The following is an 18,568-nucleotide window of genomic DNA, read 5'->3' on the forward strand; positions in this document are numbered from 1 at the left end:
AATAAGAACTTATTTATTTGAAACATATGATTTTGGGAAGAATAATAAAAATTTAGAAAGATTAAAAAAATTATTAGATAATTGTTCAAGAAAAAAAAAAGTTTTGATGGTCGATTGTAAGAGATCCATAACCGAATATCACAAAAATATGATATTTTCTAAATAAAAAAATGCCTAAACTTTTTCTTCTTGAAATTTTTATTTATTTTTTTTTAAATTAACTTCTTGAAAATCTTGATGATTCTATTGTACTATTAATTTTCCTCCCCAGTTTTCAAATTTCCCGGGGTCCTAAAACCCATGTTGAACCCTAATCCCCAAATTAGAACCCCTCGTCCCTGTCATGCAAGCTCCGAACATGCGTGCATTTCGATTCCTCAACCCCTACAAGAATCTCAACACCATAACATTCTTGAACTACAGCCATAGTATCTACTGCAAATCCCATAATCCCCGCAAAATCCATTACACTCCCCACCGCAGGTCTCCCGATGAATCTGCGGCTGCCCGTTGGTCCGTGTTCCCTGATTCACAGCCGCCTGCTGAGACAGTATCAACGAGAATATCCACCGTGCAAACTGTTTACGACCCTACCAGCGGCCGTGTAACCACCACACGAGAAGTGAGTGACGGCAAAGAAGCTGAAGCTGATGGAGGACCCGTCTACAATTCATCCAGTATAGACCAGGGGAGTAGAATTTACGGTGATGTTATAGGGAGTAGTAGTGTTAGAGACTTCTTCAAGAAGAAGGGAAAGAGTAGAAGTGTCTATGTTTGTGAGGACTGTGGATATTCTGATGGCCAGTGGTGGGGCACTTGCAAGCAGTGTGAAAATGTGGGTACAATGAAGCGATGCACCACAAAGAATGTGGAGAGGAAACTTAGTGGGACGGAAGTGTCTGAAAAGGTGGTGAGAACCTTGTTGCCAAAGGAGATGTGTGTTCCAACCCCTATTAAGCTCACGGATGTGTATGACCGGATTAATGTGTTGGATTGGCGTATACCTTTGTAAGTAGAAAAATACTCGCATCTAAAAGTATTGATATTAGATTCTATATTGTAGTCATGCAGTTACACTTGTAGTTTGTTTTCTCCATCAATAAACCACAAGTACAGGGATTTACGTGATATTGTTTACCCTTACTATTCAGGCCAGGATCATTTGGAGCTGAAGTGGGGAGGGTTCTTGGGGGAGGTCTGGTTCCAGGTATTCCTGTTTTTCTGTTTCCTTTTAAGGTGTTCTTCAAGGTAAACTTGAATCAACAATTATTTTGTATTGATGACTTGTTAGTCAACACCATTTTAAGTCAATATTAACCGGCAATATGACCTTGGCATTTAAAGAGCTTCAGCAGTTTCAAAACAGCTTCCAGATTGAGAGCGGTGATATTGCATTTAAACTCATGTTTTGGAGCTAGAAATTCTGGGCTTCTTTCTCCATCACATGTAAAAAGGATATTGTAGCTATTTATATGACCGATGCATTGCATCATATAAATCTTATTTGAGTGCAGAAACTGAACTTAGATGTTGCAAGGCCGGAGGAATAGTTAAGAAGCCACATGAAAGTTAAAGCACATCAATCAGCCACTGTCATGCTTATTTCTCAGTTCACATTCTATCTCTAACTTGTTGTATTTGTTCCAACCCTGTCTCTGCTCCTATGATTTATTCATTTCTGGTACATTTTAAATCTTTTAGTGTTTTTGGCATCAGGGTCTCTAGTGTTAGTGGGTGGCGATCCTGGTGTTGGTAAAAGCACGCTACTGTTGCAGGTACTTCTTTCGTCTAAATGATGTGCAATACACTTTCATTATATTTTTTATGTTTAATAATCTACTGCAACATCTATGCGTGATAGCTTTTGTAGTATCTAATGTGACATCACATTTTACTCTCTGAATGTAAGATTGCGGATTTAATTGCACTAGGAAATGGTGCTGATGATCCAGCTAGAGTTATTTATGTATCTGGAGAAGAGGTATATTTTTTCAGTGTACTTTATGCTTGATGTCAGTTTTCATATGGTTTTATTGTCTTTGATCGATGGATAACCTCGCATGCTGCGAACATGTTTTCCATTTTGTTGAAAAATTCTTCCTAATCTATGTTTTATTAAATGTCAGGCCCATTATATCCTAGTCTGGTGTTTTCTTTGTCATTGACACCAGTGTTTTAAAAAGCGTAGCGTTGGCCCGTAGCGTTTTTGTCCTGTCATAGCGTAGCGCATAGCGCAAGCTATTCGTGCATGACAATTATTTAATTTATTTAATTAAAAATAGAAAAATACTTATATACAGGTAAATACGTGAGATAATTAGTCGTGAAACCATAATAATTGATCATTAGATGCCAAAATATAGTTTCAAAATCCATATAGTCATTTTCCATATTAACAAGACCCCACCTTATTTGTTTGGACCTTTAATTTTTTTTGGTCAAAATATATCAATTATGGGCCTTTAGTTTTTGCCTGAATAGCCCGCACTATTCAGAAAATAGCGCTATTTGTGCAAAACGCTAAACTAGTAGCGCTACGCCATGAAAATGTGCTATAGTGTGCTATTTAAAACACATTTGACACATATGATCAAGCTAAACATCAGGATTAAAGTATTGTTTGGAATTTTTTTCACGTGTTGATATGTCTGTCTATGGCAGAGTGTTGAGCAAATTGGAACCAGAGCTAACCGTTTGAGCATTGAGACTGGAGAACTTTATCTGCATTCAAGTACAGATATTGAGGTGTGCCTTCGGAAGTGTTCATCATTTTTATCCAAAGAATATTAAAGTGCTATCCCTGCCTAACAATTTAGTTTCAAATGTATACAACCATTCTTTCCTTTTGTCTTGCCTAAGACTCCTCTTAACTTGTGGTGTTAAAAGTAGGTCCTAGGATTACTTGACACATGACTTTTGGTATAGTCGACCCACCAAGGGAGAATCTTGACTCTTGAGAATTTGAACGTTCAAAATGCTAAAAGTTTAATGAACACTTTGATAAATGATCTAATGATTGGACAAATTCGTTTGAAAGTTCATATGTTTTGGAAAGCTTTTTCTTAAAAGGGTAGAGGGAGTTAAACATTAAGATGTAATCTGTATGAATTGTTCAAATAGAACATGACAGGGAATGGTTAGGGTGTACTTTGTGCAAATAGCTATCATTGAGAAAACAACCTTAGGAGACATCAGTCATCATCTCATTAGGTCTAAAAGCGCGTAAGTTTTCTGCCACTTGACAGGATATTTTAGAACAGGCTCAACATCTTTCCCCGAAGGCAATGATTATTGATTCTATTCAGACAGTCTATCTGAAGGGAGTGACTGGAAATGCTGGAGGTGACACACAGGTTTTGAACTTTCTGAGCCTTTTGTCCACCCCACAAGTCTAAGATTGTGAATTGAATTTTGGGGAATAATTCTAAAATATTTTTGTGTGTGTGGTTTCTTTGAAATAAAAATGTTGTAATACTAAGCTGACAATTGGCAGGTAAAAGAATGCACGTCTGCCTTACTACGTTTTGCTAAGAGGACAAACATACCAATACTTTTGGTTAGTAAGAGTACAAATAATGGTGATTTTTGCCAAATGTATAGATAATATGTCATTGAAACACTACCTTGGCTGATATTGTGGCTATGCTTCGTGCTTATTGCAGATTGGGCATGTGACCAAAACTGGAGATATAGCTGGACCTCGTGTATTGGAGCACATTGTGGATGTTGTTTTATATATGGAAGTTGGTACCTTGTCGAGTTTCTTTCTTTAACCAATTAGATTGTTCCTTGTTGTGTTGCACTTGATTTTAGCCTATTTAGTTGTTCGATGTGGACTATCAGATGTTCCTTGTATCGATGTTTTTAAAACTATTTCAAATTCATGTTTTCTTATTTGCAACATATATGTGACTTGTAAGATGATTTATTAAAAAAATGATAATGATGATATACAACTTTGATTGTTGCAAAATATAAAAATGAAATGACACATCTTGATTTGTAAACCTAGCAAATTTGCCCTTGTCACCAAACAAGTTACTGCTGTGATGATGGAATGATTTTAATAACAATAACTGATGTTTTTGGCTCATTGGTTTGGGCATTCTTCTACTAGAGAAGAAGGCAAGAAGCTAATAGATTTTAGAGCTTTGATGGAAGTACTTCAGAATATTATGTTTCTCCCGCACATATGTTACTTCTTTTTTATGAATAAGCAGTAATCATGCTTGTAAATAATCAGTTAATTTCTCTGATCACCGTCCTTAAACTCGATGGCTCACAGCAAATGTAAAACAATTTCTCTTCTACTTGCTCTTCCATTTGTTCCATTTTCGTTATTATTTATGGTCCGTGAAACGAATTATTTATCATTGAAGTTTGATTGTCATATGATATCAGGGGGAGAAACTTTCATCACATCGATTGCTTCGATCAGTAAAGAATCGATTTGGCTCCACTGATGAGGTACTTCATTGTATTCCTGTTCCATTATGCTTAATTTTAGTCAGTAGTCACCACTTACCTATCTTTTTTTAACTTCTACTATAGATCTTTATGTGAATACTATAATAAATTCTGTCTTATTCACGGCGAGACCAAAAAGATTCATCTGTGAAAGTATAACGTAAATATTCGTTCAAAAGTTCTTATAACACATTGTTGATTGTTCACATATCGACAATATTGTCTCGGATCATCCTAATTTTTATCAAAAATTTGTTTTGTTCATTCAGATTCTCTTGAAATTTTGCTGAAGGGGTGTTGGTCAATTCTTGCATCAGTTTGGGTTTATGCACCCCATCCCCCAGGCCATATTTTTCACTGTTTGTTCACATGCGTGTAAGATATATGGATAAGAATTTACCTGGAGCTAAACAGGCAAATAATAAAAAACTCTAATAGATGTTGAATGTTCGCTTGTGAACTTAAATGCATCAAGAAATTATCTTTTGTGATTGGGTGTCTAATGCTTCTTTTTTTTTTTTTTTTTTTTTTTTTTGAGAATGATTGGGTGTAATGCTGCCAAGTCATAAAGGTACATCTATACTACGTTGACAAAAAAGTGATAATTTACTTGCAGCTTGGAGTTTTTAAAATGTCACAAGCTGGGTTACAAGGTGTTTCAAATCCAAGCGAGATGTACTTAAGTGAGCAGCACTCTGTTTCAGATTATTTGGCCGGGTTGGCTGTCACTGTAATAATGGATGGATCTCGTGCATTTCTCATTGAAGTTCAGGTACTGTACAACTTGTGTTTATTATCGGGCCTATTTTTGGCATGGCTGATTTTGATGGTTTTTCCTGGAATGGTTTTGTTCTCCGCTTCTTTTTTGCCATTAAATTGTTGTTGCTTTATTACTATTGATTAGCTAATTATTTGCTTAATGATCATGAGGAGTAGTGTTCATCTCAAGTAGGACAGTAGAACATGATTTTGTCACAAGTTATGGTTTTTCTGAAATGTTATTGATAAAACATTCATTTTGCTAGCTTTATTCATTATATTTGCTTGTTATATCTCTGTAGGCTTTATGTGTGGCTGGCTCATCATTTGTGAGGCACGTAAATGGTGTTCAAGCTAGCAAAGCTGACATGATTATCTCAGTAAGTGACTTTTCTCTTTTTGTTTATTCACTTGGTGCTTCCAGTGGATGCCTTGTTACCTGGAGGATGATATTCATAAACAAAATCTTTGTTCTTTTTTATCCACCTTAACATCATCTGCTACTGAGCAGATATGCTTCCAGTTGTGGTCCTCCCTTCATATAAAACATCAAATTACCTGTTAAAATAATGTAAATATATTATCGTCGAAATCATTGAGGAATAGAAACCTGCTACTTCTAAATGAGATATCTTCTCTTACCACTCTCCGGAAGAGGCTGTTTTTCTACCCAAATTAATTGGAACATTATAACTTTTGGATTTGATAACGTTATTCATCTTTTACGGAGAATTGGCTTTAATTACCGGCATAGATTTAATTAAAGTTATTTGATTATAAATTATTTTTCTAATTTTTCTTTACTTGGAGACGGAGTTAAACATTCCGTATATTCTTGGCTTTTGTAGCATAATTTGAACTTTGATTTCATGAGAATTACTTATCTAGGCTCCTTTCTTGAAACAGTATTTTAATGATCCCACCGACATTTGCTGGTGCAGGTCATCATAAAGCAAGCTGGTCTGAAGCTACAGGAGAATGTAATGCTTGTTACTCAGCATAATTTGATTATTTACATCTCTTCTTCAGACATAGTTCATTCTAAACTCGCATTTTAATACACTTTCTTCTTTCTGTTTTCGGTTTTTTTAATGATGGACAGTATTTGAGTAAATATAACTCAAAGGTCAAGCAAAGAACGACATTGCTCGATTGTGTTGGTGATTTATTTCTAGTGGCTCGTGCAATAGGAACCAATAACATATGAGAATGAATAGCAAAAGATCAACTCATATTTATATTTGTAGGAAAAGTATGAACTATTGTAAATAAGATTCTAATGATACTTTATAAATTGTTAACTACATGTTGGTTTACTTGCTCATAATTCTTTGGGTTTTATCCATTTAATTTTGAAAAGATTCTTCTTGAATGGTTTAGTTGCTGGCAGACAACTATGTTATGTTATATAGTTTTTGTCTCTGTGTTTGCAGGGAATTTTTATTAACGTTGTTAGTGGAATGAACTTGACAGAGACGGCCGGGGATCTCGCAATAGCAGCTGCAATTTGCAGTAGGCATGGATTTTAAACTATTGATTCCAATTTTTCTCCTACTACTCATGATTGTTGTGCATATAAGTTATACAGACAAATATGTGCTTTTGGCATTTCTGAAATTATCAAATGAAACTTGCATTCTTGAATATTGGTCACGTTGTCATGAAATATGGACAATTTCTTTATATTTGTACCGTGGGTGCGAGAACCTCAGTTTCTTATTCAATTAACTAGACTGACTAACTCGTCTTGCAGTTTCTTGGAATTCCCTATTCCTAATGGCATAGCATTCATCGCAGAAGTGGGTCTTGCTGGTGAGCTGCGTCTGGTACGTGAATTTGTTCATTACATTTAAAATTTAGAAATATGATCATAAGTGATTTTCAGATAAACACTTAATTTGCATAGTCTTACTAAAATTGTTGGATTGTTTTACTAAAATAAGGGACACCATAACACAATCTTGATATTTCCTTAATTTCTTTAGGTACCACAACTGGAAAAAAGGGTCATCACCTTAGCGAAGCTGGGATATAAGAAGTGTGTTATCCCGAAATTAGCCGAGAAATCTTTCTCAGACACTCAGCTTCAGGATATGGAGATATTGGGGTGTGACAATTTGAAGGAGATGATTAACACCGTGTTCAGAAGTAGCTCGCCTTGATTATTGACTTGGCTATATGTAGTTGTTTGTGTACTATCAACCTCGCCTTGATTATCGACTGTCAGATATATCGTCGTGTAAGATCAGCCTGTATTTTGTTCAACACCAACAGACTTAGTTAGGCTGCTTTTTTGGTTCATCCGCTTTAGCAAGGCATGCTAAGATTGTGAGTAGGCTATTCACTTAAGTGCACAGAGATTTATTGTTGAATTGTACTTCAACAGAGTGTGGGTGGATATGTGTATACAATTTTATCATTGTTGTTAATTTAATTTAACATCGTTGTTTTAACTTTTAAGATTTTCAACAATAATATTACTATTATTATCTAAATTATTCCTTATTTATAATCATGATCGAATTGATTTATTTATTGTATATATATATATAATTTAATAATTGGATAAATGGTAACCATGACCATGAGCCTTCGCCGCCACCTCTTCCACCGCAATTACGCCACCAAATACATTGGGAAAATTTTATTCATTTGTTTTGGGCTTATGGATTAATTGGCCCATCTAAAGAAATTTTTTTATTTGTTTTGGGTTTATTGATTAATTGACTAATCTTCAATCTTTTTTAAGTAGGTCAATTTCAATCTCTATTATTTAGCTTTTATCGATTGAATCAACTCTTGTTTTTTTTTTTTTTACAAAAAAAACTTTTTATCTTTTTTATGTATTTACGTTAAACGTGAATATATCGCATTAAAACTAAAAATTAAATTAAAATTTTATTTTAACTCACTTTTTTCGTATTGAAAAAATTGATAGTTTCGACAGCACCGCACATTATCGTCACTTAACATGCCCCCAACCCCCCGAACTTAACTTGTAGATCCGCCCTAAATCCAAAGCTCACCAGCTCACGAGTGACCATCTCAATCATCCGAAGAAAAAATTCCTAGGAAATTTATCATTGACATCTCTTATGTTTTCGTGGCCCTATTGACATTTACAGCGCTTACGTAAAATAACAAAGAACTCAAAAAAGTAGATGAAGTTCAAAAGTAACAAAGAGCTCAAAGAAGCATTATGAAGTTCAAAACTTTGAGGAAAAAATAAAAGGTATCCTGATATGGTACTGAAAAAATAAGGTGAGATGGATCAAAAAGCTAATAGAAAACTTCGAGGGGAAATAGAAGTGAGAGAAGTGAGCTTTGAGGGAAAAAAGAAAGAGGTATCCTGATATGGTACTGGAAAAAAAGATGAGATGGATCAACAAGCTAAGAGAGAACTTCGAGGAAAAAAAGAAGGTAAGAGATGTGAGCTTTGAGGGGAAAAACAAGCTAAGAGAGAACTTCGAGAGCAAAAAAAATGTGAGAGAATTGAGCTTTGAGGGGGAAAAAAAGAGGTATCCTGATATGGTACTTTTATCGAGTGAATCAACTCTTGTTATTTTTTTTCAAAAAAAAAACTCTTGTCTTTTTTTATGTATTAACGTTAAGCGTGAATATATCGCATTAAAACTAAAAATTAAATTAAAATTTTATTTTAACTCACTTTTCGCACATTATCGTCACTTAACTGCCCCCACACCCCCCGAACTTAACTTGTGGATCCGACCCTGCATCCAAAGCTCATTAGCACTCGAGTCACCACCTCAATCATCAGAAGAAAAAATTCCTAGGAAATATATCATTGACACATCTTCTATTTTTGTGGCCCTATTGACATTTACAGCGCATGCATAAAGTAACAAAGAGCGCAAAGAAGTAGATTAAGTTCAAAGCTTTGAGGGGAAAAGAAAGAGTTATCCTGATATGGTACTGGAAAAAAAAAGGTGAGATGGATCAACAAGCTAATAGAGAACTTCGAGGGGAAAAATAAGGTGAGAGAAGTGAGTCTTGAGGGGAAAAGAAAGAGGTATCCTGATATGATACTGAAAAAAAAAAATATAAGATGGATCAACAAACTAAGAGAGAATTTCGAGGGGAAAAATAAGGTGAGAGAGGTGAGCTTTGAGGGGAAAAACAACAAGCTAAGAGAGAAGTCGAGGGCAAAAAAAAGGTGAGAGAAGTGAGCTTTGAGGGGAGAAAAAAGAGATATCCTGATATGGTACTTTTATCCACTGTTTTAAAAACCGGACCGGACCGGCCGGTTCGACCGGGAACCGGTCACTGGTCCGGTCCGAAATACCCTTAAAAACTGTTTTAACGGTTCAACCGCTCAGAACCAGTCAAAACCGGTCGAACCAGCCAAGAACCGGTCCTAAGAACCGGCCAGAAAATCGGTTGAACCGATTTTCGAATTTTTTTTAATTTTTTTTTAAATTGTTTTTTTTATTTTAAAATCTTAATTTAATATTTTATTATATATATACAAATGCTTATTTGAAATTTTTAATTCGTTAAAAATATTATTTTTATATTATTATATTTTTTTAATTAATTAATTTATTTTTAAAAATATAGTATATATAGCTATAATTAATATTTTGAATATATTTATATAGTTATTTATTTTTTAAACTATGATAAATATATTTTTGTTTATTTATATACATTTTTAGATTTTTAAAATTTAAAAGATATTATTAATTATATTATATTATATAAACGGTTTTCCGGTCCGACCGTGCGGTTACAACGGTCGAACCGGTTGGACCATTTTTTTAAGGTAGACCGGTTCGATCACCGGTCCGGTTATGAAAATATTGCTTTTATCGAGTGAATCAACTCTTGTTATTTTTTTCAAAAAAAAAAAAAACTCTCGCCTATTTCATGTATTTACGTTAAGTGTGAATATATCACATTAAAACTAAAAATTAAATTAAAATTTTATTTTAACTCACTTTTTTCGTATTGAAAAAATTGATAGTTTCGATAGCATCGCACATTATCGTCACTTAACATGCCCCCACCCCACCCCCAACCCCCGAACTTAACTTGTGGATCCGCCCCTGCATCCAAAGCTCACTAGCACTCGAGTCACCACCTCAATCATCAGAAGAAAAAATTCCTAGGAAATATATCATTGACATATCTTCTGTTTTCGTGGCCCTATTGACATTTACAACACATGCATAAAGTAACAAAGAGCTCAAAGAAGTAGATGAAGTTCAAAGCTTTGAGGGGAAAGGAAATAGGTATCCTGATATGGTACTAGAAAAAAAAAAGGTGAGATGAATCAACAAGCTAAGAGAGAACTTTGAGTGGAAAAAGAAGGTGACAGAAGTGAGCTTTGAGGGGAAAAGAAAGTGGTATCCTGATATGGTACTGGAAAAAGAAGATGAGATGGATCAACAAGCGAAGAGAGAATTTCGAAGGGAAGAAGGTGAGAGAAGTGAGCTTTGAGAGTAAAAACAACAAGCTAAGAGAGAACTTCGAGGGGAAAAAAAAGGTGAGAGAAGAAAGCTTTGAGGGCAAAAGAAAGAGGTATCCTCATATATTACTTTTATCGAGTGAATCAACTCTTGTTATTTTTTTTTCAAAAAAAAAACTCGTATTTTTTATGTTTTTACGTTAAGCGTGAATATATCGCATTAAAACTAAAAATTAAATTAAAATTTTATTTTAACTCACTTATTTCGTATTGAAATAATTGATAGTTTCGATAGCATCGCACATTATCGTCACTTAACATGTCTCTACCCTTCCGAACTTAACTTGTGGATCCACCCATGCATCCAAAGTTCACTAGCACTCGAGTCACCACCACAATCATCAGAAGAAAAAATTCCTAGGAAATATATCATTGACATATCTTCTATTTTTGTGGCCCTATTGATATTTACAGCGCTTGCATAAAGTTAAAAAGAGCACAAAGAAGTAGATGAAGTTCAAAGCTTTGAGGAGAAAAGAAATAGGTATCCTGATGTGGTACTGGAAAACGAAGGTGCGATGGATCAACAAGCTAAGAGAGAACTTCGAGGGAAAAAGAAAAAGAGAGAAGTGAGCTTTGAGGGAAAAATAAAGAGGTATACTAATATAGTACTGGAAAAAGAAGATGAGATGAATCAACACGCTAAGAGATAACTTTGAAGGAAAAAAAAAAAGGTGAGAGAAGTGAGCTTTGAGGGGAAAAGAAAGAGGTATCCTGATATGGTACTTTTATCGAGTGAATCAACTCTTGTTATTTTTTTCACAAAAAAAAAACTTTTGTTTTTTTATGTATTTATGTTAAGCGTGAATATATCGATTTAAAACTAAAGATTAAATTAAAATTTTATTTTAACTCATTTTTTCGTATTGAAAAAATTGATAATTTCGACACCATCGCACATTATCATCGCTTAACATGCCCCCACCCCCCGAACTTAACTTGTGGATCCGCCCCTGCATCCAAAGCTTACTGGCACTCGAGTCACCACCTCAATCATCCGAAGAAAAAATTCCTAGAAAATATATCATTGAAATTTTTTATGTTTTTGTGGCCCTATTGACATTTACAGCGCTTGCATAAAGTATCAAGTAGGTCAAAGAAGCAAATGAAGTTCAAAGCTTTGAGGGGAAAAGAAAGAGGTGTCCTGATATGGTACTGGAAAAAGAAGGTGAGATGGATCAACAAGCTAAGAGAAAAATTCGAGGGAAAAAAGTGAGAGAATGAGCTTTGAGGGAAAAAGAAAGAGATATCGTGATATGGTACTGGAAAAAAAAAAGATGAGATGGATCAACAAGTTTTTTTTTTTTTTTAAGGGAAACACCGCCGGAAGCGGAGGGGTTAGGCAGACCTCTACCTGTATATATAAACATAAAAAAGCAGTACAAATAAAAACTAACGGAGGAGGAGGACTAGGCCAAGACCTCCCCAAAAGGCTATACAAATGTAATAGTAACATCAGAACAGCTAGGGTATCGGAAAAAATACAACCAGAACAGCCCTAGGAAATAAGTAAATACAGACAAAATCAATGACAGCTAACTAAGTCATCGTCAGCAGTCGACCTGTGCAGTAACAAGCTAGTAGAGATCTACAACTCAAAGCCAGCAAAATCAAAATCCGACACTGAGGCGTGAAAAGTGGCTGGCACCATCCAGAGCTGAACAAAAGATCAAAGCTACGCTAGAAATATGTCCAAAAGTCACGATCAGCTGGGAAGTCACTGTACATCAGAGGCCGCCAGGAAAAATGAGGAGCGACCGCAAACCAGCAGACCCGGAGCAAAATATCAGGAAATGGCGAAGGAAACTCAAGCCATATCCAAAAGCCCAAGAAGACTGGAAATCCAAAAAGCAAGGGGCGCGAGAGGCCGCCTACAAAACAACCATCCAACAGCAAGAACCAGGCAAGGGGAACCACAGTGAACGCCTGGAAAATCCATCTCCCTGAAGAAGCAAAGCGAGCGACAGGGAAGCAAACTAACTCCAAAAAACTCCGGAAAAGGCCGGAGAGCTGTACCTGCAAAGAAAAATAAATAGCTACATATATAAATAACTCTAGGCGAGCCTAGAGGAAAAGAAGGTGGAATAAAAAGAGGCCCAAGAGAAGCGGCGAAGAGGGAGCAAAAAGCTCTAAGTGAACCTAGATCTAAGGTAAGGGAGCCCGGATAAATCAGAACGGGCCAAAGCAGCGATGGGAGTGGTTAAAGGGACACCAATCTCCAACAAACACTTTCTATGATCATGAGCCTGCCGCGCCAATGCATCCGCAACCGAATTCCCTTCCCGATAGATATGCGAGAGATGAACCGGCCTATTCCGCACCAGAACACGCGTCCTCGAAACAATATGATCCAAATCCCAACGACATCTCCGAGATCTAAGAATCTGAATGACAATCTGGGAATCGGTCTCAATCCAAAGGGGAAAAAGGCTAAGGTCAGAATAGAGAAGAATACCCCTCCAAACCGCCCAAAGTTCTGCACGGACATTGGACCCCAAACCAATGAACTCACTAAAAAATGCCAAGACCCTACCAGAAGAATCCCGGACAACCCCTCCAACAGACGACTCACCCGGGTTACCTCTCGAGCTCCCATCCACATTGAGCTTGAAGGACCCAAGAGGAGGCCTCAGCCAACAGACGATGGCAGTCTTGTGAATCCGTTGGAGGCCGACCGAGATGCCCATCTTCCTCGCAGCCTGCATAGCCCCCAGCCAAAGACGGGGCTTGATAACAGTTGCGGAATGGGAAAAAAGAAGGTGAGAGAAGTGAGCTTTGAGGGTAAAAACAACAAGCTAAGAGAGAACTTTGAGGGGAAAGAGAATGTGAGAGAAGTGAGCTTTGAGTGGAAAAGAAAGAGGTATCCGGATATGGTACTTTTATTGAGTGAATCAAGTCTTGTTATTTTTTTTAAAAAAAACTCGTTTTTTATGTATTTACGTTAAGCGTGAATATATCGAATTAAAACTTAAAATTAAATTAAAATTTTATTTTAACTCACTTTTTTCGTATTGAAAAAATTGATAGTTTCGACAGCATTGCATATTATCTTCACTTAACATGCCCCCACCCTCCCGAACTTAACTTGTAGATCCGCCATTGCATCCAAAGCTCACTAGCACTCGAGTCACCACCTGAATCATCCGAAGAAAAAATTCATAGGAAATATATCATTGACATCTTTTTGTTTTCGTGGCCATATTGACATTTACAGCGCTTGCATAAAGTAACAAAGAGGTCAAAGAAGCAAATAAAGTTCAAAGCTTTGAGGAGAAAAGAAAGAGGTATCCTGATATGGTATTAAAAAAAGAAGATGATATGGATCAACAAGCTAAGAAAGAATTTCGAGGGGAAAAAGAAGGTGTGAGAAATGAGCTTTGAGAGGAAAAGAAAGAGGTATCCTGATATGGTACTGGAAAAAGAAGATGAGATGGATCAACAAGCTAAGAGAGAACTTCGAGGGGAAAAAGAATGTGAGACAAGTGAGCTTTGAGGGGAAAAGAAAGAGGTATCCTAATCTGGTACTTTTATCGAGCGAATCAACTCTAGTGATTTTTTTTCAAAAAAAAAACTCTCGTATTTTGTATGTATTTACGTTAAGCGTGAATATATCATATTAAAAATAAAAATTAAATTAAAATTTGATTTTAACTCACTTTTTTCGTATTGAAAAAATTGATAGTTTCGACAGCATCACATATTATCGTCACTTAACATGCAGAATCAAAAAAATAAAATTTTCGGCAATTAAAAGTCTTACTTTCCGGGCTTTATTTCGTGGGCTTTCAAAGACATATAAATAGGAAAGTTGAGATCAGATTGGGGGGGGGGGGGGGGTTCGAATTGCATCAGATAGACGGCGGCTAGGAGGCTTGGAGATTGAAGAACACTCCATTCGAGTTTTTCTTCCCTTGTTTTTTTGATTATTAAACTTTTGTTTGAACTATATTTTTCGTTTATTGATTAGTTTTTCTTCAACCAAGACGGCGAGATTGGACCGAACAATTTTATGTTGAATATGTGGATTTTGATTTGAGATTTTTAGATCTTTCTTCAATTTATTGATTATTGGATTTAAATTCTGTCTTGTGAATATTCTGATCAATTATTTACTTGCTTGTTATTAATTCCGAGTCGAAAGGTTAGGAATTGATTTTGATCACTCCAATAATTGACATATGGTTAAACCGACTAGAAATAGTATTTGGTTTCAGTATGCGGTTTTAGATGAAAACTGAATTATCACAAATATTGAATGCATTCATGTTTGATTAGAATTATGAAAATTAATCCGTCATAACTTGAATAGGTTTTACATGTTCTAGAAATAGAATGTTAAACAAGATAAGATAATTCTCTGTGATTTAAGATTAAATCTAGATCTTAGATTTGCCACTTGTTTGCATAAATTGTTCGGTACCTTCGTGTGTCTTGGTTGTCTCAATTTAATTAAATTTATCTTTCAGCTATTTTATTTCTTATTATTTTTAATAATTAATTTTTTATTTAATTTATTGTCTCTTTTTTATTATTTTTGTCTAGATTAAGCTAAATAATTAATTCTTGAGAATTGACAACAGTTCCTGTGGGATCGATACTTGGACTCTTTGTCCACTTACTATAACTTGACCTGGTACGCTTGCCAGTAATTATTTTTAATACCGAAATAAGCGGTCAATTTTTTGGCGCCGTTGCCGGGGACTGTTTAGTTAATATTAGGATAGATTATTTGCTTGAGACTAGACTTATTAATTTTACCTTGTGAGGTACTTGGAGATGGTTAATCGATGGATTTTCACAAGGTTTACCCAACAGCTCGCATGCGATGATGAGCCAAAAGTGAATTTTGATGATAAAGATGAATATCAGTTCATGTCGAGTGTTGTTGGACCGACGAGCTTTCCATGTCAATATCACGCCAAGCTTGAGGGCGTAGGAAATCAAGACTCATATGTAGAGTCGTATGATTCTTACTATGGGCGGCAGCCGCTCTTTGATGGTTGCTTCTTCATAGTCGGGCTGTAGACTATAAACTTAACGCTGACTGGGAGGCAACCCAGTGTTCTCTTTTCATTATTTTTTTTATTGTTATTTTTATTTTTATTATTTTTTGCTAATCCAATGCCTTACCTGTCGCTTTTATATGTGCAGTATGTGGCCCCGCTAAGAAGATGTCGTTGGAGTTTTACTGATGGAGGAACAGGACGAAGCATAAACCAGGGGAGTGTTTCATTATGTTTTTGTTCATCTTGCATTTGTGTGTTTGTTCATGTATTCTGTTCATTTTTTTGAAGCATTGAGGGCAATGCTTTGGATAAGTATGGGGGGTAGACTAGTTTATTGCATTGTTTGTTATGTTTGTGTTGTATTCGTAATCATTTAGTTTATTTGCATATAGTTTGTTTTAGTCATTGTTTGCATTTGTGTTGAGTAGGATGATTAATGAGAGCCAATGATGATATGAAGTTATGATTTTTGTGAATTTTTTATTTTATTTTATTTTTTTTGCTCTTGACTTTACATGAGAAATCGTAGGTTGAACCGTGAATATTTTTAAGTACTCATGTTAAACCAGTGAATTGTAACGAAGGATTTGATGATGTTTTTTTTTACTGCTTGACCATTGCATAGCACTAGGTGTTTAGTGATGTCAAATGTATTCCTGTGAATTTTGGTGATACTCTAATAGTGCACTCATGATCTCGGATTTGTTTTTTTGTAACTCCAAAATTGAGTGGTTTGTATGCGCACTTAAAAATAAAAAATTTAACAACTCCATCCGGGCCATAAATAAGGGATTGAAATTATAATCCCTAAATTCAAGGCTAAGTATGCGAATGCAATGAGGTTGAAGCTCTATCCGGGCTATAGACAAGGGGATTAAAATCCTAATCCTATCAAAGTTGTAGCTAAGTATGCGGGTAATTTATGGGGCGGTGGTGCGTTAAAAATATAAATCACCCACATTTTTTTTGTTATTTCATAATTTTGAGGGAGGTGTAAATATTAGAGGTATCTGGAAGGAATTGATACATAAGAGGGAACTTGCACTGATGTGTTATTAGGTCTCTAAGCAGTCGTGTAAACGAATTCTATTTGAATCGCATGAAACTGGAATAACGTCACACACACACGTTCACGTTAAATCGACGGTGTATTGTGAAGAGTTGAGGGTGTTGTTTTTGAGCTTGAAATGTACTTATACTTCACCGAGGCAATTAATTTCCCATGGAATTTCCCTAATTTCATTGTGTGTTTTGCATTTGCATTTTTTTTTATTTATTCTTGCTCGAGGGCGAGCAAGATTTAAGTATGGGGGTGTTGATAAGTGCAATTTGTGTGCATTGTTTTGTGTTAGTTTTATATCTATTTTGCATGCATTCATATTGTTTTATATGTGTTTTTATGTGATTTATTGCATATGTGTGCATTTCACTCTTTGGGTTGATTTTTATAGAAATATTGAAGAAATCATGATTTTTAGAGCAAGGAGCAGCAATGGTCAAAAATCTATTTTTAATTTTAGAGAAATTTAAATCCGATCTTCACCGTTCAAAATTAAGTTCAAGATGTTTTAAAGTTGTTGTTCAAATTTCGGCTCGATCCAACGGCTAGAACTCGAGATATGATTTTTTTCAAAAAAACTGCGCGCTGTCACATATGTATGCACGGACCCATGCACGGAGGTGGCACGGGGTCCGGACATGTCGCGAGGAAAAAAGTAATTTGAGGTAGAGGGCATCCGGAGGTGAGCACGGACCCTTATTCAGGGTCCGTTCATGTCGCAGAATCAGAAAAATAAAATTTTCGGCAATTAAAAGTCTTACTTTTCGGACTTTATTTCGTGGGCTTTCAAAGACATATAAATAGGAAAGTTGAGATCAGATTGGGGGGGGGGGGGGGGGGGGGGGTTCGAATCGCATCAGATAGACGGCGGCTAGGAGGCTTGGAGATTGAAGAACACTCCATTCGAGTTTTTCTTCCCTTGTTCTTTTGATTATTAAACTTTTGTTTGAACTATATTTCTCGTTTATTGATTAGTTTTTCTTCAACCAAGACGGCGAGATTGGGCCGAACAATTTTATGTTGAATATGTGGATTTTGATTTGAGATTTTTAGATCTTTCTTCAATTTATTGATTATTGGATTTAAATTCTGTCTTGTGAATAACCTGATCAATTATTTACTTGCTTGTTAATTAATTTCGAGTCGAAAGGTTAGAAATTGATTTTGATCACTCCAATAATTGATATATGGTTAAACCGACTAGAAATAGTATTCGATTGCAGTATTCGGTTTTAGGTGAAAACTGAATTATCACAAATATTGAATGCATTCATGTTTGATTAGAATTATGAAAATTAATCCGTCATAACTTGAATAGGTTTTACATGTTTTAGAAATAGACTGTTAAACAAGATAGGATAATTCGCCGTAATTTAAGATTAAATCTAGATCTTAGATTTGCCACTTGTTTGCATAAATTATTCGGTACCTTCGTGTGTCTTGGTTGTCTCAATTTAATTAAATTTATCTTTCAGCTATTTTATTTCTTATTATTTTTAATAATTAATTTTTTATTTAATTTATTGTCTCTTTTTTATTATTTTTGTCTAGATTAAGCTAAATAATTAATTCTTGAGAATTGACAACAGTCCATGTGGGATTGATACTTGGACTCTTTGTCCACTTACTATAACTTGACCTGATACGCTTGCCAGTAATTATTTTTAATACCGAAATAAGCGGTCACTTACACAATGAAGCGTAGCACAAAAAAAAAATGAAAATGGATTCGGTCTCAGGCTCACCATTTCAAGAAACAGACACACAACATCGTACAGCTCACATATA

General features: G+C 35.4%; 1 protein-coding gene across 1 annotated transcript; it reads left to right on the top strand.

Moving 5' to 3' along the window:
* The first annotated feature begins 189 nt into the window (after positions 1-189).
* Positions 190-7,679, top strand: LOC140859862 (uncharacterized). Its single transcript, XM_073262465.1, has 15 exons — positions 190-1,008; positions 1,152-1,207; positions 1,717-1,775; positions 1,910-1,981; positions 2,662-2,745; positions 3,246-3,353; positions 3,494-3,556; positions 3,663-3,743; positions 4,402-4,467; positions 5,084-5,239; positions 5,529-5,606; positions 6,168-6,206; positions 6,660-6,742; positions 6,980-7,052; positions 7,212-7,679. Exons 1-15 carry the CDS (start codon positions 344-346, stop codon positions 7,386-7,388), a joined length of 1,860 nt encoding a protein of 619 aa, XP_073118566.1. The 5' UTR covers positions 190-343; the 3' UTR covers positions 7,389-7,679.
* Positions 7,680-18,568: the final 10,889 nt, after the last annotated feature.

This window comes from Henckelia pumila, chromosome 4 (genome assembly GCF_033568475.1).
Source record: "Henckelia pumila isolate YLH828 chromosome 4, ASM3356847v2, whole genome shotgun sequence".
Taxonomy (NCBI): Eukaryota; Viridiplantae; Streptophyta; class Magnoliopsida; order Lamiales; family Gesneriaceae; genus Henckelia; species Henckelia pumila.